Here is a 22,190-nt window from a genome sequence, read left to right as displayed (position 1 = left end):
ACTCCTCAAATAGGGTGACCATATTTGGGAAACCAAAAAAGAGGACACCTAGTGTGTGTGTGTGGGGAAGCAGCTTTCTGAGTCCTGCAGAAAGTACGTTATTCCCCCGCCACCTTAAAGAACCCGATTGGAGTGGAGGAGGGGAAAGGATTTCATTCTGCACCACCACCATCCACTCCAATTGGGGCCTTTTCTATAATGTCCACGAATGACCCACTTTCCCCTTTAAGACCTCAATTGGAGCTCGGGGTGGGGGAATGATGTGCCTCAAGAAAGCATGTCATTCCCTCCTGCCATGCTAATGGCAGCCTTAAAGGGGAAGGTGTGTCATTCCAGGACGTTATTGAAAATTATAGAAAATCCCCCCTGACACCATGGAAAGAACAAAAACCAGGACAAATCCGGGGAAATCCGGACAGTTGGTCACCCTACCTCAAAGGAAGCCATGTCCTGTTCCCCGTCCCCCTGCCCACCAAGCTCTGTGTCTTCAGCCTGAGTCATATTTGTCCCCTGATGTAATAGACGTGTATAAAATTATGCCTGGTGTGGAAAATGTGGATAGGGAGACATTTTTTTCCCCTCCATCTCTCATCACGCTAGAATCCAATGGGGTCGTCCCATGAAGCTGAATGGTAGGAGGTTCAGGACAGATAAAAGAAAGTCCTTCTTCACACAGCCCAGAGTTAAACTATGGAATTCACTGCCACAAGATGTGGCGATGGCCACCGACTAGGATGGCTTTGAAAGGGAATTAGACCAATTCATGGAGGAGAAGGCTATCAATGGCTACTAGTCCTGATGGCTATGTGTTGCCTCTAGTATCAGAGGCAGTGTGCCTATGTACACCAGTTGCTGGGGAACATGGGTGGGAGGGTGCTGTTGCACTCATGTTCTGCATGTGAGCTTTGTGCGAGCAGTTGGTTGGCCACTGTGTGAGCAGAGTGATGGACTAGATCAGCCTTCCTCAACCTGGGGCGCTCCAGATGTGTTGGACTGCATCACCCAGAATGCCCCAGCCAGCTGGCTGGGGCATTCTGGGAGTTGTAGTCCAACACATCTGGAGCGCCCCAGGTTGAGGAAGGCTCGACTAGATGTACCCTTGGCCTGATCCAGCAGGGCTCATCTCAAGTTCTAATGGCAGAGCCAGTTCTGTTCACACCTAGATGAATGAGAAAAGTGCCTCCTCATTCTTTGTGCCATTGCTTGGTAAGGTCCATGCTGAGTCCAGAAGCTGGAGGAGCTTCATTAAAAAGTTTCACACCCACTTAAGGTTTTTACTCTATTAAGTGGTTTTAGAAGTATTACAATCAATCAATAAACACCCAGGATGCGTTTGTCAAATTTGCATACGGCTCATGATTTTGTGAGCCATGAAACTTCTACCCCTTTTTCAACACAACCGATGAACCCACCAGCTCTGCAAAGAGAATGTAAGCAAGGGGAAACAAAATCGCACATTCATCCCCCTCTCTGGATTCTTGCCATATCTGACTACATTCTACGTTCTAGAGCTTTATAACTTGCGAGGAAAATCTGGAGTCTTTCTTGGGGATGTCTATACACCACTGCTTTGGAAGGCGACCAGCTCAAAACCGTGCAGCATCCCCACTGTGAATCTAAACCAATAATGCTAGATGGGGCAGGAGGGAGCGTGGAACTCCCAGCCATAAAAGCCCACCCCCCAACTTGCATTCTCTGTGCTTACCCATCAATAACTACAAAAGACTCAGCTAGCCAATGGGAGTCTTTTCACACCCACTGGATAACCCGGAGGTAAGAGTCACTGTGAATAGGCACTTTGAAAATGCACATTTTTGGGGGGATGGGGGGGAATCCTGATGTGGCTGAAAGTTGGCAACTGCATCATTTAAACAATGCAGCACCACTGCGCAGCCACTATGGAGTTAATAGAGGATATAGACATCCCCCTGGATGAGTCCCAGTAGTCAGGGTTCAGGCTACAAGACTGTAGCTGTCTAGCAACAGAGAGATTCAATTCCACCTTCCAGATGATAGATGAGTTTGTGTCCTTTGAGCCATGTGTGACTTGGCTATCTTACATGGGGCCTGGCATACTTACACATGCTTTCTTCAGGGGGATGGCTTGTCTTTTTCTGCCTTACTATGTTTCATTATACAACCATTAGATGGTGCTGTGGTATAGCGGAATTGTGCAAATTACACATTATGCATATAGTGGGATTCAGGAAAATACTGCACTTTCCTCAATATATATATATAAAAAAACCCGTGATATTGGTTGCAAAGCATGGGAGAGGCCCTGGAGGAGGATGACATTGTATAAAGAACCCGCAAGCTACCATTAGTACGCAATCAGGAGCACAGAATACAAGTCTTGTATACAAAGCTTCCCAAAAATCTCTCTGCACATGTCTATGTGTGGAATGTGTGCAAGTTCATACTCCTGTCTTGCAAGAACACATCACAAAACAAAAGACAGACCTGGTCTGAGAGAAGGATTTCTGGAAAATATAGTCTTCTAGTGGGTCTGGTTTTTTCTTCCCCTCTTTCTCTTACGGAAACGAAGCCTTGACTTTAGATGACGATTTAATGTATTATGTGTTCGAATCTAGCCGTGTATAAGATTTGTATTTAGTGCTGTTGTGGTGATGTTTTTATAGTAAAGAAATGAAAGATGCATTTTGTCCGAAAGAGCAATTTTTGGAAAATAGACAACTCTGTCCTATATCTAGAGGGAAGAAGTTAGTCTTGGGTTCCGATGGAAAATTGTTTTGTGAGGGATCTAAACAAATTGAGTTCAGTGCGGAGCTGATCATCACATATTTTGAGAAAGCCTTTGAACAAAGGCATTTGTCACAAGAACAAAGACATGCTATAAGTCGTAGTTGTGGATTTGGGTGCCATCGGCTACCGCACTTTATTTTAAGAAGGTTTGTTTGCACCCAAGCAGTGTCATCCGATGCAGCCCCCACTTTTTCCCTTGAAGACAACCCCCAAGATTATCTCAGTTGTTTGCGAGCACCTCTTCGATCCAGTCTTTGTAATGGCACACAGTGGTGTACACCCCAGGGCGGTTTTGCTGGGCACATCCAAAACCCCAGGACACCACGCCGGTCAGTTTCCCATCACACACCAGAGGTCCGCCGGAGTCTCCCTGCAGCCAAAGAAGGGCCGAATGAAACATTTGTATGCGTGCTAGAATAAGGTAAGGAACTCCGCGCCCCAGGAAAATGTGATTCCCCCTCTAAATCCTGCACTCGGCCAGACACAGAAACCACGAGAGGATACTCTCAGTATGGTCGACTTTTGAAAAGACCACAGCACCTCCAAGACTATGTAACTTAGCAAGCCTCTATCTTAAGATTTAGGAAATTATATTAATAACCACTGGGAGGAAGTTGGGTTGTAGTTCAGTAGTTCATGTTTCGGGTTAAAAGTATTTGTAAAATAGGGAAGGTGTAACATGATTAGTGGAACTGAAGTCAAGGACAACAGGTTCCCGGGGGGGAAACTGTTCAAGGGAACAGCACCTAGCCTGATGAGGGCTTCTACTTTCAGTTTTGAATAAAGCACGAGTTACAGGCCTAGCTGTTGTTGCATCCTTCTATTTACACTTAAACAGGTAAGTAACGGAAGAGCATTTCAAAAATGTCGTTCCCCACTTGTAGCCTTCAATGGTACAATTCCCTCCACCCTGCTCCGGACCTCTTCCCACCTCATTCCACTACATGTGCGTAAGACATCACCAAACCTTCCCCATCTCCCTCCATTCCAGGACACCCAACGTCCCTCTTACCTGGCAAGAGTCTTTGCCTCCCTCGATGTAGCCAGCACAGAACATGTTAGAAGTGATGCGGCCAGGATAGGAGTAACGGCAGACAGGGTCGGACAGAATGGGCAGGTCCAGGCACTGCAAGTTATCCGCATATTTCACTGGGGGGGAAGAACCAAAAGCCATCACACTGGTCAAGCTCAGGTGATCCCAATAAAATGCAGAGATAAGGCAGATCAACCATTCAGCAGTTGGGTACGAAGGATCTATCCCATTTGATTTGTTTGGGAATTTCTTCATCTGAAGAAGTTAGACCAAAGCTGCAGACAAACAAGCAACCTGGAGCACCGGTTGATTTCATCCCAGCAGAAACCTCTTAGCAAGCATAGCAGTCTAAGGCTTGGTTCAGAAGACACTTTAAACCATGGTTAAAGCCGTGGTTTAAAGTGTCTTCTGAACCAGGCCTAAGCAAACCACTTCTGCTCCAGTTTTCGCTCGGCATCTGGGTGGTAAATGTTGGAGGTCCATTTCTGGATGCTTGGAGTAAAAGGCCTCTTGCTGTCACAGCTACCCACCTGCACCCCATTGCGACCCATGGATCCAGTTGCCCACTGCTAAGCATCATGGCTGGCTGCATGATCCGATCCGCCTCACTCAGGAGACACAAAAAGTGGGATGGTGGGCATATGTTTTCCAGATGTGCTGCTAAGCCCTCTGTATTTTTCCAGGCCTTTCATAAATATTAAATCCACCTACCCACCCACCCACTGCTGTGTTCATTAAATAATAATAATAATAATAATAATAATAATAATAATAATAATAATAATAATAATAATTTATTTCTTACCGCCTCTCCGATTAGATCGAGGTTGGGAACAACAGCAAGCATAAAATACTGATTAAAAACATAGTATACACTCTTTAAAAAAATCCTTAAAAACATCCTAAAAGCATACTAAAAACATCCTAAAATTCCACCGGGTAGGCTGCCAGAAGAGATCAGTCTTGATAGCTTTCTTGAATGCTAAAAGACTGTCAAGCTGATGAGTCTCCTCTGGCAGGCCATTCCACAGTCTGGGAGCAGCAGAAGAGAAGGTCCTCTGGGTAATGGTTGTCAGCCTAGTATTTGCTGGCTGAAGTAGATTCTTCCCAGAGGACCTGAGTGTGCGGGGCGGATTGTACGGGAGAAAGGCACCTTTTGCTAAGTGCTGCTGGCTCCAGTTCTCTTTGTGACGGGGGGTTGTTTATAGTCCTGTTTTTTTACAATATTCATTGTGCAATTTGTACTTGAAATTGGAAGCTACCTGAGAAGAAATATTCAATATTATGTTGGAGAGGATGTTAGGAGGTGGGCACTTATGTTCATATGTGGTGGGCATGTAAATGTGTACAAAAATTCTGGCAATCGGTGTATAAAGAGATAAAAGAGATAACTGGAATAAGTTTAGAGTTATCCCCAAGTGTAGCACTGTTGTCAATATATGATGGGGTGAACTGCATACAACCTATTAAGGATTTGATTACGAACTTATTAACAGCAGCAAGATTAAATAATAGCTAGGAAATGGAAGATACAAAGTGAATATCAGATTGAGGAATGGTATAAAGAATTATGGGATATAGCTATCAATGATAAATTAACATGTAATATTAAAATAGAAAAAGGAAGGTGTAATTATAATGAATTTGAGATTATATGGAAACCGTTTTTGGAATTTGTTTTGTTAAGAGGGAAAGGATGTACACCTGTACAAGAAATATTACAATTTTGGGGAAAAGGATGAAGGTGTAGTTGGTCCTGGTGACGGGCGCACTGTTGTTTTATTTAATGTAATGTAACTAATAAAAATAAACTAAAAGGGAAAAAAAAGAAATTGGAAGCTACCTTGCGGACCCTCGTTGGAAACAATCAAAATAAATGAAAGTATAAACACATTCGGCATAAACGGATGGCAAAATCGCACAACAGGACAGGACAAGCAATCTTATTACGAAGCAGCTCCTTACCTCCTGATGTCCACATGTTCCCCCAGCCTGAGACAAGGCAGTTGGCCCCTGGCACAGGGCAGCTGGGAGAAATGTCGATGGGCTGCACAAAGGCGTTGAATGTGACTGGGGTGGAGAGTTTGATCAACATGATATCGCTGTCGTAGTTGTTGTCATTGTAATGTGGGTAAGGGATGGCCTTTTCCACCTGGATGTGCTGTTCTGTCCCTTCCTCCCGGGTGACGTCATGCTCACCGAGGTGCACAACGAGGGTGCGGGGGCTGCAGGAGGAAATTTCGGCATGAAAAAAAGAAAAGGTAAGTGTGACGCCCACTCTCCACTGGGTTTACTTCTGGATCACTTTACTTCTTTTACGACTCCAAAGGACCCAGCTCAGGTGCACTCGTCCTGGCTAGAGATGCCAGCTCTGTCCCTGTGGTGCGCCTACTTCTGCTTCGAAGATCAGCACCCTTGACCCAACCTTCTCCCCTCCGCTGCCACCATATGATTACCTGCACCCTTCCCCAGGTACTCCAATGTCTGCACCAGGTTTAAAGGAGCGTCATTTATTTAACAAGATGATTATGCAGGTTCAAAGCCTATTGGTTTCTCTCAGCAACAAGGCTATGGTTTCAGAGCACAAAGCGTAATGGTTTCATAGGTTACTTCTCTTTAATGTTTCACAATATATAACTTCAAGTACTCCTACCTACTCTAAAATTTACTCTGAACAAATGGAGAGGGAAATGGTCTAAACTTTCTAAACTACACTATTCTCATTCCCACACTCTAATCCACCAAAACAACAAACACGCAGACCCTTCCTATCTCTATCGCAAAGCATTCCATTCCATTCCTCCTCAGTTGTTGTTGATTCGTTCAGTCGCTTCCGACTCTTCGTGACTTCATGGACCAGCCCACGCCAGAGCTTTCTGTCGGCCGTCACCACCCCTAGCTCCCCCAAGGTCAATTCTGATTTCTCCTCAGAAGCAGCCTATATATTCGCCACAGTCTTCCGACTCCTCCCCTTCTCCTAGCCAATCCAGACGCTCTACACTAGGGTGACCAACTGTCAGGATTTCCCCGGATTTGTCCTGGTTTTTGTTCTTTCCATGGTGTCAGGGGGGATTTTCTATAATTTTCAATAATGTCCTGGAATGATACACCTTCCTCTTTAAGGCTGCCATTAGCATGGCAGGAGGGAGTGACATGCTTTCTTGAGGCACATCATTCCCCCACCCTGAGCTCCAATTGAGGTCTTAAAGGGGAAAGGGGGTCATTCGTGGACATTATAGAAAAGGCCCCAGTTGGAGTGGATGGTGGTGGTGCGGAATGAAATCATTTCCCCTCCTCCACTCCAATCGGGTTCTTTAAGGTGGCGGGGGAATAACGTACTTTCTGCAGGACTCAGAAAGCTGCTCCCCCACACACACACTAGGTGTCCTCTTTTTTGGTTTCCCAAATATGGTCACCCTACTCTACACAAACATCCAATCCAGCTCATTCTCCTCCTTATGGTTCATACTTACCAATCTGCAACAACCACACAGTGAGTACTTACTTTAAACTCTGTAGACCTCAATAAATTCTTATGCTTTATACTTAATAACATAGTCATAAGCAGTAAAACATCACAGTAAGTCCCTGAAGCAATTCTCCCTGCTTTGCCCATCCCTTGGGAAGAAGTTCAGAGTAAAAACTTCTCTAGAACACAGGCATGCAAAGTTTGTAGGAGGGCTTGACTTCAGCAGATCTCAACTAGAACGTAGAACCCATGTTTTAAATCATCATCAACATCATCATTATCATCTATTTATTTATTACCCGCCTCTCCCTCTGGATCGAGGCGGGGAACAACAGCAAATGCAAAACATCATAAAATACATAAAACTGATTAAAAACATATAAAACGAATACATTATTAAAAGGCATCTTAAAATTCAACTGGGTAGGCCTGCCAGAAGAGATCAGTCTTGATGGGCTCAATCACAAAATTTGAGAGAGAGAGAGAGAAATGGGAAATGTTTAGCCTGCTTAATTTCTGTATGTCAGTTTAACCTGAAAACACCAGAGGGAAGCCAATAAATAAAAGTGCTGACTCTTGCTTTTTAATAGCTGTGTAGAAGAAGGAACTTTAGAGCTTTATCACACCAGCGTTATACCGTGCAATCACCGCGAATTGCACGCAAAGGACTCGGAAGTTGTCCAGCTTATAATCTGCTTTGATTGTGAAGTACTCCCATGCATCCGGCTTTAATGGTGCTATAAAAGCAAAAGACTCGCCGTATTTTGATACTAGTTTTCGAGCATCTCATCCGAGCGGCCACTGGGGCGCAGGAGCAGGATTTGAAGAAAAATTAAACAAATGCTTACATCTGGGTAAGCTTTAAAGATAAAGACATCAAAATTGGCACAGTAATAGATATTAAGGAGAAAATAATAGATATTATTTTAAACTGATTCAAATTTGAATCAGTTTGGGACATCCGTTGATTTTTAATGATTTTTTTTATATTTCCCCCCCTTAAACCCACTTCCTGGTATGCAAAGGAACTTGCCGCCCAGTAGCAACAACAACAACGCTGACAGCTTAGAGCTGTAGGGATAATTTGAGGGAAACAGGTACGTGGGATGAAGCTATTAGCAGGTCCAGCTTGTTGCTCTCTCTGCATGAGGAGCTGCACCTCCAAAAACACTCCCTTTCCCAATGGTATTAACGGCACAAGAGCCCATCACTTTGTCGATCCTACACGATACTTACTCTAAGTAGCAATGAGCCGCCGAGATGAGCCAACGGTCATTAATTAGGGAGGCGCCACACCACCGGTAGCCGTTGCCGTACGTTAGAAAGGCTTGCCACGGCTGGGAGTGGGTCGGGCAATCGTACCCGCCAATAATCTTATCGTCATCGTCGTAGCCATTCCAAGGTGCTGCCGCTTCAAGGAGACAGACATTTACTTCTTCACACAGCGCATAGTTAAGTTATGGAACTCACGACCACAGGATGTGGTGATGGCCACCAATCTGGATGGCTTTAAAAGGGGGTTGGATAAGTTCTTGGAGGCAAAGGCTGTCAATGGCTACTAGCCCTGATGGTTGTGTGCTATCTCCAGTATTCGAGGCAATAAACCCGTGTGCACTAGCTGCTGGGGAACATGGGTGGGAGGGTGCTGTTGCACCATGTCCCGCTTATTCATCCCTGGCCGATGGCTGGTTGGCCACTGTGTGAATAGAGTGCTGGACTAGATGGACTCTTGGTCTGATCCAGCAGGGCTCTTCTGATGTTCTTATCAGGCATGCATTGGAGGTGGAGAAAGGCCTACAGCTCAGTGGTAGAGCAGAGCCTTTGCACAGAGAACAACATGGGGTTCAGTCCCTGGTGTCTTGATGCCTTAAATCTCCCCCCTCAAGCTGAAACCAATCAAGAGTCTGTGGTACCTTAAAGGCTACCAGTGTTTTATTACTAAGGCATGAGGTTCTCTGGGCTAAACCCACCTCATCAGATGCAGGAACGGATGGAACACTTACTCCGTATTATTCCTGTATTCCCTTGTTTTCAGCCTGGCGCTCCACCCTATCAAGACGACTTTGAACTTTGTTTCTGCCTTCTGGGGAATTAGCTATCCCACCCAATTTGCGTCATCTGTAAATTTGAGAAGCATTCCCTGCATGAGGGAGAGTTTTACCTCAGGAAAACTGTGTGTGGTGGGCCCCCTGTAAACACCTCAGCCTGCTCTCCTTTGCCAACACAGTTAGTAAAAAGGAAAATGTCAGGAGATCAATAACAATTCATGTATTTTGGAACTTGGCCTCAGGAGACTTGATCGCTCCTTAATCACACCTTGGCTTCACAGACTCGATCACCTTGGCCTCAGGAGACTTGATCACCATATAACATTTTTATTTATTTATTTGTTACCCGCCTCTCCCTCCGGATTGAGGCGGGGTACAACACAAATGCAAAACACCATGAAGCAGTTTCTTATGGCTATGTTTAGATGGGTGTCTTTTCCTAGGGTGACCATATTTGGGAAACCAAAAAAGAGGACACCTAGTGTGTGTGTGTGGGGAAGCAGCTTTCTGAGTCCTGCAGAAAGTACGTTATTCCCCCGCCACCTTAAAGAACCCGATTGGAGTGGAGGAGGGGAAAGGATTTCATTCTGCTCCACCACCATCCACTCCAATTGGGGCCTTTTCTATAATGTCCACGAATGACCCACTTTCCCCTTTAAGACCTCAATTGGAGCTCGGGGTAGGGGAATGATGTGCCTCAAGAAAGCATGTCATTCCCTCCTGCCATGCTAATGGAAGCCTTAAAGGGGAAGGTGTGTCATTCCAGGACGTTATTGAAAATTATAGAAAATCCCCCCTGACACCATGGAAAGAACAAAAACCAGGACAAATCCGGGGAAATCCTGACAGTTGGTCACCCTATCTTTTCCCATCATATTGAATTACTGCTACTATGACGACGACTACTACTATATTACTATTTTAAACAGGAGAATATTCCCTAATGCTGAAGCTGAAGGAAAGTTCCTCAACTAGCAGCACTGCCTCAGAGAGTGAGGTTGACCGTGATCAAGGCTTTTGCATAGGAGAGGAGGAAGAAATTACCTGCGGCGCTCAATAGAACTGCAAACAGGAAGATCGCCATGGTGTCACAAGCCCAGAAGAACTGGTGTTGGTCTTCCAGGTTCTTTTATATCCCTCCCCCTTCTCACCTTATCTCACAGCTGTTCATTTTACAGGCGCAAAATGGAAATAACAACCCCGATATCTCACTTTTGAGAAAAACAATTGTCAGTTCCATCTGTCAGGTTCCCTGAAGGGGTTGGAGTTTGGAAGGGTGTTGGAGTTTGAAAATAACTCGGTACACCATGTCCTCTTCTATTTTGGGTAAGAACATGACTGAGGACAACTTTGAACCATTTGCTTAGGCCTTAAGTCCACTGCCTTTCCTTCTACAGCTCACTGTCAGCCCTCAGTTCTTCATGGACGACCTGCACCTCCTGTCCAGCACCATTGTTCAAACTATTGAACTCTGAGGAGTGAAGTCAAATGAATCCCTTGGATTTTCAGAGCTTTGCAGGCGATGAAGCAAGCGGAGCATGGACTAGAGCGGTCTTGGCAGAAAATGCAGAATGAGTCTGATCGAACACGGGTAGAACTCATTTTGAAGCCTATTCTGTGGCAAATGAGGGTGTTGAAGCACGTCTGCAGCGCCATTCGACAGAATCACACAGCGGAGATTTTTCGGGTGGTCAGAGGCCTATTATGCTCCGGTTTTCAAGAACAAGTGGTAGATATTAGCACAACACTGTGCAGATAAAATTGATTCTACCTGTGCCAACCTGGATACAATTGTTGAACAGTCTAGTGGATGTAGCTTTGGCCCCTGCTTGTCCAGTTACAATGGATGCTTTCCAATTCCGACATCCTGGGGATATGAACGGGATCCTTGGAGGAGTACGTCTACCACTTGGGTGCTTGGCCTGGCTGGCTTACAAAAGCAGCCGGGGGGATTGGCTGAGTGGGGAAGGATAACGGTGAACACAGTGGAGTCAGGTGGCTCCGAGGTCAGTGGGGTTGTGAATCCGCTTCAGGTTTCAGGCCGAACCTGGCAGAACTCTAAAGGAGCTGTCCGAAGTGTGGAAGCACCTTGGGTATCTTCTTTAGGATTCTGACTAGTTCTCACGGAAACCCTGAGTGGTTTCACCGCCCCACTGACATCAAAACACCCAGACACCACTGGGTGAATGCCTCTTTATGCCAAGGTGTGATTCCATCTCACCTGAAAGAAGCAGTGATAAGGACTTTGTTTACCACCCCATCCCCAATTCCCTCTGCGCGCGCCTCAACAGCCCACCAGCTAGGTTAATTTTCTTTGCGCATGAACGCGTGCCCGCCTCCCCAGTGCCCTGCCCGTAAGGTGATTTTAACACTCTACTTTAAGCTGTGATTTTAATACTGCTATATATAAACCACTTAGGGATTATACTATATTTAGCAAAATAATAATAATAATAATAATAATAATAATAATAATAATAATAATGAATAACGAATGAATGACCGCAAAAGAGGAAATACATCTCCGAACGAAAAGACCAAGGAGGACGCGTTGCATAAAATATGCTAATTTGTATGTATAGATGTACAGATGCCGATTTAGAAATTATTGTAATTTAAATAGAGTGTCTCTCACCATACTGTGGTGACCTGTTTGTCTGCCTGTTTAATCTGCTGCTCAGGTGTTAACTTGTTGATGAGCAACTTTAAATCTCATCTCTTCCTTCTGATAGTTCTTCATCTTTAAACTGGCCTTGGGCCGGGCAGCCCTTCAACTGGAAGAGGACATCTTCACATTAGAGGACCGTCCTGTAGCTGCCCTTCAAAGAGAGGGCTGTCCTCTGTAAGAGAGGACCCATGGCCACCCTACAATAGGTCACCTCAACCTTCCTGCCCTGGCTTTGACTTTTAATCAGCATGCTCTTTTTCTGTTCCTGGGCCAAAGAAATGATTGGGGTCAACTCCAGTTCCAATGGCAATTAACTTAATAATGTTTAATGGGTTGTTAATTCCATGGAAGAAAAGATCGACCCATAAGCTCACCACTGAAACACACATAAAAAGCTCATTTGTCAGCAGACTGTGATCTGATTCAGGCTGCGCTTGGCAGCTAGAGTTTGTTCGCCTTGCCAAGGTAAGCAGACTTCAAAGGCGTCTGTCGGAACAAAGAAGTGAACTTTGAGGGTCAGAAAACAAATGTTATTTTGCTACAGGATGTAAGATGTCCGAGCTACACACAAATATGTGAAGACTGAAAGCTGATTTTTAAATTATTTCTTTTTTTTACTGAATCCGTATGATACAATAGTTAGGGATGTAAAGATATGTACATTGTACCATCAGATACGGTTATACCTATCATAGTTTATGTCATTATTGCCAATATTACTACTACTATAACTACTATTTCTGCTACTAAAAACCTTAAATAGTACCTACATAAAATTCAATAAATTTAAATAAACCAGTTATCACTCAGTACAATTATAATCTTCAAAAGTCACCATGGGCATGGTCTTAACAAAAGCAAAATGTATTTAAGAGCCACTGATGTCAAGGGGAGAGATTTGAGTGGGTGCTGGGCCGTGCTCAGTATGTTTACTTCCAAGGGATATCTCTACATAATAAATGGCCACCCTAGAATGGGGGGGGCACAAAAGTGGGGAAACCATCCAACCATTGGTAGCTGGGAGAGAAGGGGCGGGGCTATGGAAAGGGGCATGGCCATCTGGGGACTCTGCCAGGTGTGGTCCCCAGAGGTGAGGTTCTGCACTGCTTCCATATAGGGTTTTGAGGGCCCACCTCCTACGGTCCATGCATTGTGATTTTGTCACACAAGGATAGAAGCTTGGAAGGGCCATTCTCAATGGCTGGAGCCAGTCTGGGAATTCTGAATGAAATTTGACAGTGTAGCATGCAGTCCTTACAGGAGCAGGGCTGGTTGATCATGTGTACTTATTTATGCCTTGATGACTGCGGCCCCAAGAGTTGAACCGGCATGTGTGAAACAGAGACCCTGTTCAGACAACACACTAAACCATGCTATTTAACCACAAAATGGTTAATGGAATGCTTAACCATGGTTTACGGTGTCGTCTGACACACGTTTTCCCTAACCATCTGCCTCGTTAACCACATTGGCCCCGTTCAGACAACACGCTAAACCATGCTGCGTAACCACAAAATGGTTAACGGAATGCATTAACCTTAATGCATTCCATTAACCGTTCTGAGGTTAAGTAATGCATTCCATTAACCATTTTGTGGTTAAGCAGCATGGTTTAGTGTGTTGTCTGAACAGGGCCAATGTGGTTAGGCTCACTAAGGAAAACTTAACCACAAAAGGGTTAAAAGTGATGTCTGCAAGCATTGCACATGTGGTTAGCGTTAACCACAGCTGAACATGGTTAAGCTAACCACAAAGCCCAGAGCATTATTATAATATATATATTATTATTATATATTTATATAGCACCATCAATGTACAATGTACAGAGCATGGTCTGAACCAGGCCAGAGAGACCAAACAGTCCCAGAAGGACTTTCTGTTCCTTTCCCATGCCACGCTGTTCAATGGAGTCTTCTCCACTGACCGCATGATGGACAAAAGGAAACCTCACGTGAGACAGAACTTCGGTATCATCACAAATGCCAGACTTTCACAGTGAGTAAACTGCAAGTCACTGCAGCAGCTGACCAATAAGGCTGGAGTGACTGAGTGATAAGCAATCCAGCGCTGTGCATGTATGTGTGATCCAGTCCCAGAGCTCATGAAAAGATAGCAGAACGTGAATTTCCCAGAAGATAAGGCTATTTTTACTTATTCCTGATAACACAGAAGAGCCAAAATAAGCCTGGAAAAATAAGTTTGTCCTTCACTCACCGCGCCCACCAGTTAATCAAGTGGTAAGTCTGTCAATTAAATGGATTAAAGCTTCTGGTCCTAGTTGGAACAGCAGGATAATTAATGTAAGATGAATAATGGGAAAAGGCAAGAGCACCATAGACATGCAAGAGAGGCCATAACTAGACGGGGCGAACTCCGGCATCGTCCCTGTCCGTCCACACGGGATCCTGCCCTTGCCTTTGGCCCCAGTTTTTCCACAGTCCCGGACTGAGCCTGAGACCACGGAATGTGTGGGTCGGTCACGGGTTGACCCGGCTCCGCGCAATTACTCACGTAGAGCCGGGAGCCGCTACGCTCATCAGGGGTAGGGTGGGGGCAGCGGGATATTTTTTAAAAAATATTGGAGACCATGTGACCTCACCCTCTCCAATAGGCATTCAGGAAGAACTCCTGGGCTCTTCCAAATGCCTGGGGTGTTGTTGTTTTCTAAAAAAACCCAAAATACAAAGAAGACCCCTCAAAACTCCCTACACTTAAAAAGGTATATAGAAACCCTGCCTCCCTCCCCAAGGAGAAAATTCTCTGAAATTCTCACCTCACCCCCGCCTCTTTTGTCGAACTCCCACAAAATGTCAAAATTGGAATAATCGATTTTGGGGGGCACAGCGTTAGTATGAATATCCTCATCACAGTGTCATGCTTTGCTGCCTCTCAAAACAACAAACAAAACCACATTTGACCAGAGGCTGCATCTTGTATGCTGTAGCAGGAAAGGAATTTTATTCACTTGCTTAAGCAGGAAAGTATCTCCATACCCAAAATGTATGGGTGTGTGTGGAAAGATAGGGAGAACCAACTTGTGAAACTTCCATAGAAGTCTCCATAGAGGGGAAGATGTTGAGCCAATTTAAGGAGAGTCGTTGAATGAATGGACGACCTGGTCAGAAATGATGCGTCCGTAGGTGCTGACATATTCCACACTGCCTTCATAAAAGTCACTGGAAAGAAAAAGGAAGAAACAGAGAAAGGCATAGGGATGAAATCTGGATGGTCGTGTCTTTCCCTCCCTTTTCGCCAACCAGATGGGAACTTTAAGGGAGTAGAATCATAGATTCATAGAATAGCAGAGTTGGAAGGGGCCTACAAGGCCATCGAGTCCAACCCCCTGCTCAATGGAGGAATCCACCCTAAAGCATCCCTGACAGATGCTTGTCCAGCTGCCTCTTGAAGGCCTCTAGTGTGGGAGAGCCCACAACCTCCCTAGGTAACTGATTCCACCGTCGCACTGCTCTAACAGTCAGGAAGTTTTTCCTGATGTCCAGCTGGAATCGGGCTTCCTTTAACTTGAGCCCGTTATTCCGTGTCCTGCACTCTGGGAGGATCGAGAAGAGATCCTGGCCCTCCTCTGTGTGCCAACCTTTTAAGTATTTGAAGAGTGCTATCATGTCTCCCCTCAGTCTTCTCTTCTCCAGGCTAAACATGCCCAGTTCTTTCAGGGCCTTGCTAGACCTGCCGGGATAAGCCGGCAGGGAGGCGGGGCGACGGCGTGCAAACTTTAACGCGCGCCGCCCAGCCTCCTAGACGGCCGACCCGCAGGGACGACGGAAGCCCTGCAGCGTCGGCCATGTTTTTTTTTTTTTAAAGGGGCCATGTGGGGCCCGAAGCCGCCGGAGAAGGTAAGGGTTTTTTTTTAATTTAATCCCCCCCATCCGCCCCCCTCGCCGTCTCCTTCGTCGCCCTCCGCCCCCCCACCATCTCCTTCGTCGCCCTCCGCCCCCCCAACATCTCCTTCGTCGCCCTCCGCCCCCCCACCATCTCCTTCGTCGCCCTCCGCCCCCCCAACATCTCCTTCGTCGCCCTCCGCCCCCCCACCATCTCCTTCGTCGCCCTCCGCCCCCCCAACATCTCCTTCGTCGCCCTCCGCCCCCCCACCATCTCCTTCGTCGCCCTCCGCCCCCCCAACATCTCCTTCGTCGCCCTCCGCCCCCCCACCATCTCCTTCGTCGCCCTCCGCCCCCCCAACATCTCCTTCGTCGCCCTCCGCCCCCCCACCATCTCCTTCGTCGCCCTCCGCCCCCCCACCATCTCCTTCGTCGCCCTCCGCCCCCCCAACATCTCCTTCGTCGCCCTCCGCCCCCCCACCATCTCCTTCGTCGCCCTCCGCCCCCCCAACATCTCCTTCGTCGCCCTCTGCCATCTTCCCCCCCCCCCCGGATCACCCACCTCCTGGCACGATGGGCACAGCGCATCGTGCCAGGTCCGTGGCTTTTCGCGGCTCCTCGCGAGTAAGCGAGGAGCCGCGAAAAGCCGCGGAACTCTCCACACTTTCCCCAGCTCCGGCCTGAGGCCGGAGCTGGGGAAAAGGCGCGCCATAAGCGACTTCGCTTATGGCGGGTAAGACCAGGCCTCAGCGCGGCCTGTCTGCGGATTCCCCTGTGCGTCATCTGGACGCACAGCAGGGAAGCCGGGACAGAAGGCGCGCTAAGGCCTCGTCTAGTAACGCCCTCAGTCTCTCTTCATAGGGCTTTGTTTCTAGAGGTTTTGTTTCTAGGCCTTTGTTCCTAGGGCTTTGTTTCTAGTATTTAGTCTTTTCTCCTGTTGCCATTTTCATACTTGCATCTTCTCCTTTCCCTCAGAATTGCTGTGAGACCCTTCGGGGAATCAATGCAGATATATTGGGGGCTTCCAGGCGAGACTTTTGTGGTGCAATCATCCTCCATTTGTTTAATTTTATGGGGGAGACACCTTCATCTTCCGTTTGTAACCCTCCCGGACAGGATCTACACTACTGCTTTAAAGTGCTTTATAACAGTTTTGACAACTGTTGGGGCCCAGGACACACTGCATATACAGGTTTCAAAATGTTTTCAAAGCACTTTAAAGCGCTTTAAAGCGCTTTAAAAGCAGTAGTGTAGATCCCCTCCCGGATTTTCTGACTGTTCCTTCCACCCTCCCTCACCCTCCTCAGAAAATCCATTGAGGAAAATGACCGTATAGCTGCCACAATGTCTTTAAGTTGGTAGCACTCCGTTTGCACTTTTCCCTCCATAGGATCAAAAGCAACTGAGGGTGAAGGGTGCGAAGGAAGGAGAGATTTAGATGGAGAAAATGGTGCATTGTGGGGAAAGGGTTACATCTCCCATCCTTCAGCACGCCTGCTCTGCTCAAATTTGGAGACCTCAGAGGTGGCATTGAAGTGAAAGTGTTTATTCTTGATTGCATCGAGTTTGGTGGGCATCACATATGGCGTCATCCTGGCCTCTGGTGGGCATCTTAAAACCAAAAACAGAGGCTATCTTTTGAACTGAGCAAGGGGCTGAAAGTCCACCAATTTTAGCTCTGCTGACTGACTCACTTATGATATGAAGGTGGCTGAGGTGCTTTTATGTCCACTGTGTGAACAGTAACAGAAGCTTTTGCCAATGGTCCTGGGAGTCACGTCAAACTTCTAGAGCACCTTTCCCCAACCTGGTGACCCCCAAATGTGTTGAATGCCAACTCCCATAATCCCCCACTGGCTGTACTAGCTGGAGATGATGTGACTTGTAGTCCAAAATATCTGAAGGGCACCACGTTGGAGGAAAATTGACCTAGGACAACAGTAATCTATCCTTATGATAAGATGTTACACATAATACTCTGGATACAATTACAAAACATAATATATAAAACTCTAGCACCCATAATTTTAAAACAATAGCTTAAAAAAGAAATACAAAGAGATACCAGGACCTGATAATGCAAGTGACATAAAAATATTGAGATAATCTGGTGAATATTTGACATCAACATTCACAGAAGAGAACTCTATGGAAACTTTCTGGGAACAAATGTAATACCTTCTATGTAATACCTCACCAAGTAAATTTGGGAACTTTTGCACCCACTTTCAAAATGTAAAGAATAGGTTGGAAGTTGTAGGAGCCACACGCAAACATATATTCATTGTATCTATTGATAGGAAAGGGGCATTGAGCTTTTCTACACAAGGTTGTTAATCTGCTTTCATTGTACATTTCATTGTACTTTCATTGTACACGAGGAGTGATTCTTTTCCTGCTTTTCTGCTACAGAACCTCTAGGTGGCTCTGTGGTACCACAAATACACAAGTGAAAAAAGTGATTCCTTTTGCTTTCACATTTAAATGCCGAATTTCCCCTGCTCTAAAAAGCCGAAAGTGCTGATTAGACACAGAAGTAAAACTGGAGGACCAAGATGTCATCTAAAACCTATAAGCAGAGAATGACAAGTTCATGATAAATGCCTCCTGTGGAAAAATTAACAGTGCAAATCTATGTATGTCTGCTCAGACATACGTTCCATTGAGTTCAATGGGACTAATTTCCATCCCAATGTGTATAGGATTGCATCCCAAATCCTTGGAATTGCTCTCCCTCTCTCCCCATTCACCATCCCCTTATCTCTCTTTATGTTTACCGGATTTTCTCAGGAACTCTCAGTGATTTGACACTGTCTATAAAGCCGTGGTATGAGCTGGAGACGTTATCAAAGAACCCGCTGACCGCCGCATGAACTTGGCTGAACATTTTCGGGGCCTCTGTTGGAGTCTCTGTTGGAGCATCTCGTTTTTGCAGGTGGTAGCTGGAAACTTCTACAAGAAATTAAACCATATAGATAGATAGTCAAGAGTTCCAACTGTTATCCAAGGCTTAGTTTCCTTTAGGGGTGTTGTGCAAATCTGTTTGAGGCTCAAGCACTGCGCTTTCTCACTGGCTTGGTCCCCCATGATGCCAGTCTGTGGATCGTGGCTTGTCTGCCAGCCACCATTTTGTGCAAAAATGTGCAAAAATGGTGGCTCAGCTATTTAGGTAAGACACCATTTGTGTAAAAGGGTGGGCATAAATAGCACCATTTCCGCAACATTAGAGGCATAAATGGTTTAATTCGAGGGATTTACAGCCACCATTTTATGCCAACGGTGTTTTACAAAAGTAGCTGAGCCACTGTTTTTACACAAAATGGTGGCTCGTGGGATGGGGGGATGCCGCTCGCTGCTTGCTGGGCACCTGCGGGCAGTCTGCCAGCTCGCACGGCGTGGTGCACGTGGTTGGGAGCCAGCAGGGATCCAACAAGCAGCGTGTGGGCGAGTTCCCCCATCCCTAGTTTCCTTGAATGTAGGCCACTGGGGACATAAACAGACTCAGAATAAAAGAGGAGTTCACAACATTAACACTTAACAGATTCCTGTTCCCCATCAGACTTCTAGGGATCCCATGGTGCCAAAGATTTCCGCGGATATAAGTTAATGCTTGACTCTTTCCATTGTCACTCACACACCTCCCTCCCTCCCCCTTTCTTGTGAATACGGGGAGGAAGGAAAGGTGAATCATCTCTGCCCATCACCAATGCCTTTTGGGGTCATCCCAGCTCCCATATTTGAAACCTACCACAAAAATGTACCCACTACGACCATGTTTTGTCACTTAAGAGATATTAGGGCACCCACAGTGAAAGCTCTAGTTACAAGAAATCTTAAAGGATGACTGAATTGGAGGGGATCTTGAATCTCTATGCAAAATCGTAGGCACTGGGCTGTAAGGGACCCCTAAGAGGTCATTTGGACCAACCCCATATATATTATAAGTTTGATATCTTTGCATTGATGGTTTGTACAAGTTGTCAGTGAAGAGTGGAATGTAAATATGACATAAATATGACATAAATATGTTTCCATTGTCATACTGTTTTTCCTGATGTCCATATGATACGATATGATATAATGTATCAGGATCCTTCAATCTGATCCTGTTCACATTTTTGCCTTAGAGAGCAGAACATAAAGCCATCCACCATTTGACTTCGTAGGAGAGTAAGATCTTAATGCCCTCAAAATCAGCAGTTGAGGGACACTTACCTGAGCAGAAAAGGAGTAACAGGACCGATAGAGCCAGTACTTGCAGATCCATTCTCACAATCATTGCTTAGGATGATGAAATAGGGAGAAAAATGCCAAGGTAAACAACATTAGGTAAGATTCAAAGTAGTTGATTCCCCCTTCCATGTGGCGATTTTTTTTAGCCACCTTTTTTAAAAAAAGACAGTATTGGATATCTATTTAGATTTCTATTCTGCTGTGAAGCTCACTGGGTGATCTTGGGCCAGTCCCTGGCTCTCAGGGCTTCTCTATATTAAAGGAAAATCCCGCTGCCTTACTGGAGCTTGCTGTTTCCACATTCTCTGTGAGATTGAGATTGGTTCCATTACATGGGCAGACATGTTTCACTTCTGTTTCAGTTCCCTCCTATGTTTTTCATTAGACAGTGCCATCTAGTGGCTGAAACATTGCACTACATTGACACTACATTTTATTTTAATACTTGATTTTCTCCGGTGTTTTTTGAAGCGGCCTAAGCGTGAAAAGGCATGGGAGGGGCCCTGGATACTGATGATGTCATGTATTGGGCCCACAAACATCCATGAGTGGGTAATAAATTGCTGGTGTAGAGAAGCTCTCAGCCTAACCTACCTCATAAGGATGTTGTGAGGATAAAGTGGTGGTGGCCCGGAGGAGATAATGTACAAAACCTTGCACTTTTTGGAGGAAAAGCAGGGGGAAAACATTAGTCATAATAAGGACCTCCTTCCCACTCACACACAGAGCCCCTTTCACTTTAAAGATTTTAAATCTGATAAATGAAAAGTAATCAAAAGAAATAGTAAGAAGCTTTCTAAAGTAATCAGCACCATGGTGAAAAGGATCCCACTTTTTAGCAGAAATATTAGGGTGTTAGTTTTTAATTTTAGCTAAGTCCAAATTAATAGGTTAATCACACAAAAATCTGTTTTTAGAGTAGCAAGGTCAAGCAACGTCTGAAGGTCATTTCCAGACCAAAACTTTATTTATTTATTACTAATTCACTAATGCACCAATTCCTTTTCACCATACACATTTTAACACACACACACACACACACACACACACACTGTTAACCCTTACCATTCAGAAAAGGTTGTCATTTTTTTTTAACTGCCTCTGCTTGTCTATCCTTAAAAACTTTCTGACCTGGTGAAATTAAACCAGTGAAGCTTTTTGCTGGCGGAGCAATAAAGTGATCGAAAATACTTGATTCGCTTAATTTCTGCACAGAATCCCAGTATTAAAGGCACCGGAGCACGGCCAGTAAAAACTGTGGAAACTGCAGGCGAAATTGAGACATACCTCTCAGTAGAAAAATGCCCTGTGCTCTTTCTTCTTGGTGGCTCGGGAGTTTTTTTTTTTTTTACAGACCTAACAGTAAGCACACAAGAAAGAAGAAAATGAGGATTGTTAGTTGGAGAGTGGTTCTTCCTGTCTGGGTATGAGAAGTGAACCCTTGACCCCCAAATCTCCTCTTTCGGGAAATCTGGCAAAAACCCTGTTCCGTTTCCCCTCTGCTAACTCATTTTCAGATACACAAAAATTAAAATGGCACATGGGCTCACTGTGCTTCACTGAAAGAACCAGCCAAGTATACAGCTAAAGGTCCACTTGAAAACATATCATTTTCCTAAATTCTGGAATCTGGCCTGTGATAGAACTCCTTGGTGGGTCCTGGGATGAGGTCTGCCGCAACTTCCTAATCTCTTTCTTGGCTGACAAAGATGAAGAAACCCACATCGACTTTCTCCTTCTCCTCTCCCCCCCCCCCCCCACTGCCCCCATCAGTTCTGGCTTTCTTGGGTCCCTTCAAGGGTGCAAAGGAGACGGCCTCGGAGTTAATCCCATGAACGTAAAAACACACTCACGCTGTGCCCAATCCAGCTGCAGCAGTACCGTCTCTCTCTGGATCAGCAGGTTATACCGGACGGCACTCTTGCGGGAGAGAAAAGAAAACATTACAAAACACCAACCCCCCCAAAAAACTATTTCCCACCTTCTCCCAGAATCCTCTTCTCAAATGGCACATCTCCCTTACCTGTCCAAAGTCCAAGCAAACAGATCCGGCCTGAAATGCTGATGGAAGAGAGAGTCCAACTCATCGTGACCCTTGGGGAGCCAGTGTACATACAGGCTTGGCTGCGGGATA

The 22,190-nt window shown here is 45.6% G+C and overlaps 2 protein-coding genes across 2 annotated transcripts; both read right to left on the bottom strand.

Annotated features, from left to right (window-relative positions):
- Positions 1–2,930: 2,930 nt before the first annotated feature.
- LOC134407890 (trypsin-3-like) lies at positions 2,931–11,759 on the bottom strand. Its single transcript, XM_063139884.1, has 4 exons — positions 10,361–11,759; positions 5,765–6,024; positions 3,779–3,915; positions 2,931–3,136 (listed from the first exon to the last, which is right to left on the bottom strand). The coding sequence occupies exons 2-4, from the start codon at positions 5,892–5,894 to the stop codon at positions 2,987–2,989; spliced, it is 417 nt and encodes a 138-aa protein (XP_062995954.1). The 5' UTR covers positions 5,895–6,024; positions 10,361–11,759; the 3' UTR covers positions 2,931–2,986.
- Positions 11,760–14,909: 3,150 nt separating this feature from the next.
- LOC134407945 (apolipoprotein C-II-like) lies at positions 14,910–22,013 on the bottom strand. The gene is made up of 5 exons (XM_063139962.1): positions 21,910–22,013; positions 21,344–21,412; positions 20,039–20,104; positions 18,601–18,775; positions 14,910–15,160 (listed from the first exon to the last, which is right to left on the bottom strand). The coding sequence occupies exons 3-5, from the start codon at positions 20,100–20,102 to the stop codon at positions 15,070–15,072; spliced, it is 330 nt and encodes a 109-aa protein (XP_062996032.1). The 5' UTR covers positions 20,103–20,104; positions 21,344–21,412; positions 21,910–22,013; the 3' UTR covers positions 14,910–15,069.
- Positions 22,014–22,190: the final 177 nt, after the last annotated feature.

Source organism: Elgaria multicarinata, chromosome 13 (assembly GCF_023053635.1).
Source record: "Elgaria multicarinata webbii isolate HBS135686 ecotype San Diego chromosome 13, rElgMul1.1.pri, whole genome shotgun sequence".
NCBI classification, from domain to species: Eukaryota; Metazoa; Chordata; class Lepidosauria; order Squamata; family Anguidae; genus Elgaria; species Elgaria multicarinata.
Note: the sequence above shows the minus strand (reverse complement) of the source record. Positions and strands in the feature narration are given on the sequence as shown.